This window comes from Bombus pyrosoma, unplaced genomic scaffold (genome assembly GCF_014825855.1).
Source record: "Bombus pyrosoma isolate SC7728 unplaced genomic scaffold, ASM1482585v1 HiC_scaffold_4727, whole genome shotgun sequence".
Taxonomy (NCBI): domain Eukaryota; kingdom Metazoa; phylum Arthropoda; class Insecta; order Hymenoptera; family Apidae; genus Bombus; species Bombus pyrosoma.
In genome coordinates, this window is record NW_025219987.1 from 908,499 (window position 1) to 910,494 (window position 1,996).

Here is a 1,996-nt window from a genome sequence, read left to right on the forward strand (position 1 = left end):
GCAGGCCATAAACAGTCGAAAGGCGACGTTGGCTTCAGGGTTTTTCAGTTATAGAGTAACACTGCTAGCGTGCGGATCTGGACCAGCTCATATTATTATTTCAACTTTTGTATCTTTTTCACTTCCGTATTTCAAATATATTTTCTACCTTATAATTTATCCACGCGTCTCTCTTATTATACATCTAATAACCTCAACACGAACGATAATTATTATTACTCGATAGACGAACGATTATTATTGTTCTTACTGACTTCTCTGAGTTGCTACATTTATATCCGTCGGAGATGAAAAAACGTCGGGGTCTTTCTTTTGAAAATGTTTGGGAAGATCCCCAACGTTTGTTCAACTGCCGACTTTGTTTACAATTTAAATTGTCTTAATATCGTTATAGAAATATAATTAGGTAAATATAAAAACATGGTTAGAAAAGTTTTCGCAAGATATAGCTTTTAGCGGCTTTAATTGCCTTTCACTTCAAATACTGTAAAGGTGGTTTCAAATAAAAGTTTTAAATTACCTTGATTTGAAAGAAATTATCAATTTTACTTTCGTGCTAAGGATCGTGCAGGTCGCGGGACGTGACAATAATTCAATTAAAAATGAATATCATCGACGTATTGGACTTAGGTTGTTGCACAAGATTTTCGATACTCCGTAGAAAAAATTCAGCGGAAAATTCGCAATTAAGAAACCAGATAAAGTATATTAATAAAGTAAATAAAATCAGATAGACATGTTATTTAAATATTCAAATTACGGATATAAAAAGTATTGAAAAAATGTAAATCGTTTGCGGCAAAAATACAATCAAATCATATACAGAGGCATCGGTGACTATTGTGAGTAAAAAGGAATGCCAATTATACGTGTTTATATTACCGTGACACTTCACCATATAATGTCATAAAATATTCTTCAACTTGGTCTCTTACGTCTTTTAATGTTTGGTATCTCGCGAATTATTACACAATAGTGATAATAAGTCAAATCTATTAAACTTTACTTTCTTACTTTATTTATTCAAAAGTCGCAGCAGAACAATTACTTATTACATATTAATTATGTATTAATTGCTATTAAAAAGGTACGCTAACTATTCTTATTCTTAGGCATAATGTAAAATCAATAACATCTAGGTTAACAAATTATACTTCTTCTTCGTTTTCCACCTTGAAATAACGCGGTGGTGTCTCCCATATTGCACTGGACGTGCGTTGCAATGAACTTGAATCTATGTTTTCAAACATTTCACTTAAATTTGGTGTGCATTTTCTGCTACCAAAGAATTTAGAGACTGCTTTCTTCGGAATGTATCTCTGCATCGCTAGTTGGTTTTCACGTATGTGCGCTAAAATTGATAAAAATTCCACTACTCTATGCACTCTAATGTTTGTTAACTCATTAAGTAAAACAATACTTACATTGTGTCCAATGTGGAGTTGTATGCTTTGGCCTCGATTCATCATCTGATTCGTCGTTGTCAGGTTTACTACCCAAAACGTAAGTGGTTGAACCTTGCTGTTTGGAGCCATATTTTGGTTAAAATATTGAATGAATAATAGCTTTATACTTTTATAACAGAAGAATATCCTTTGATATTGTTTGTAATGTTATCTGTGATGTAATCGTCTGATGCTTGGTTTTCATTATTTCATCTGCAGCTTGCCGTTGAGTTGATGCCTGCTTGTTCAAATGCCTTAACTCTTTTCTTTAAAGATACCCTGGCACCTGGTTCGAATAAACAATTTCATTTAAACGCGGTTTTTATTTCCTGGTATTCTGTAATTTTATCCTTTTTCTTCGAAGATGGTTTTGTTGTAGCATCGAGTGCTGCATCTTCGCTCGATCTTGCAGATTTGTTCTGCCGCTTTTGTCGTTCTTTAATTTCTTGTTTCTTAATATTTCCTTTAGATTTTTCCACATCAGAGGACGACCCCTCTTCTCTGAGTAATTCATCAAACTCTTTGTATCTCATCACTTCTCTCAGCTGCTG

General features: G+C 33.4%; 1 protein-coding gene across 1 annotated transcript; it reads right to left on the bottom strand.

Annotated features, from left to right (window-relative positions):
* Positions 1-1,112: 1,112 nt before the first annotated feature.
* LOC122577548 (inner centromere protein A-like) lies at positions 1,113-1,536 on the bottom strand (the record flags this gene model as incomplete). Its single annotated transcript, XM_043748875.1, has 2 exons — positions 1,113-1,351; positions 1,425-1,536. Coding segments are annotated over 2 exons (315 nt in total), but the record flags the coding sequence as incomplete, so codon positions are not given.
* Positions 1,537-1,996: the final 460 nt, after the last annotated feature.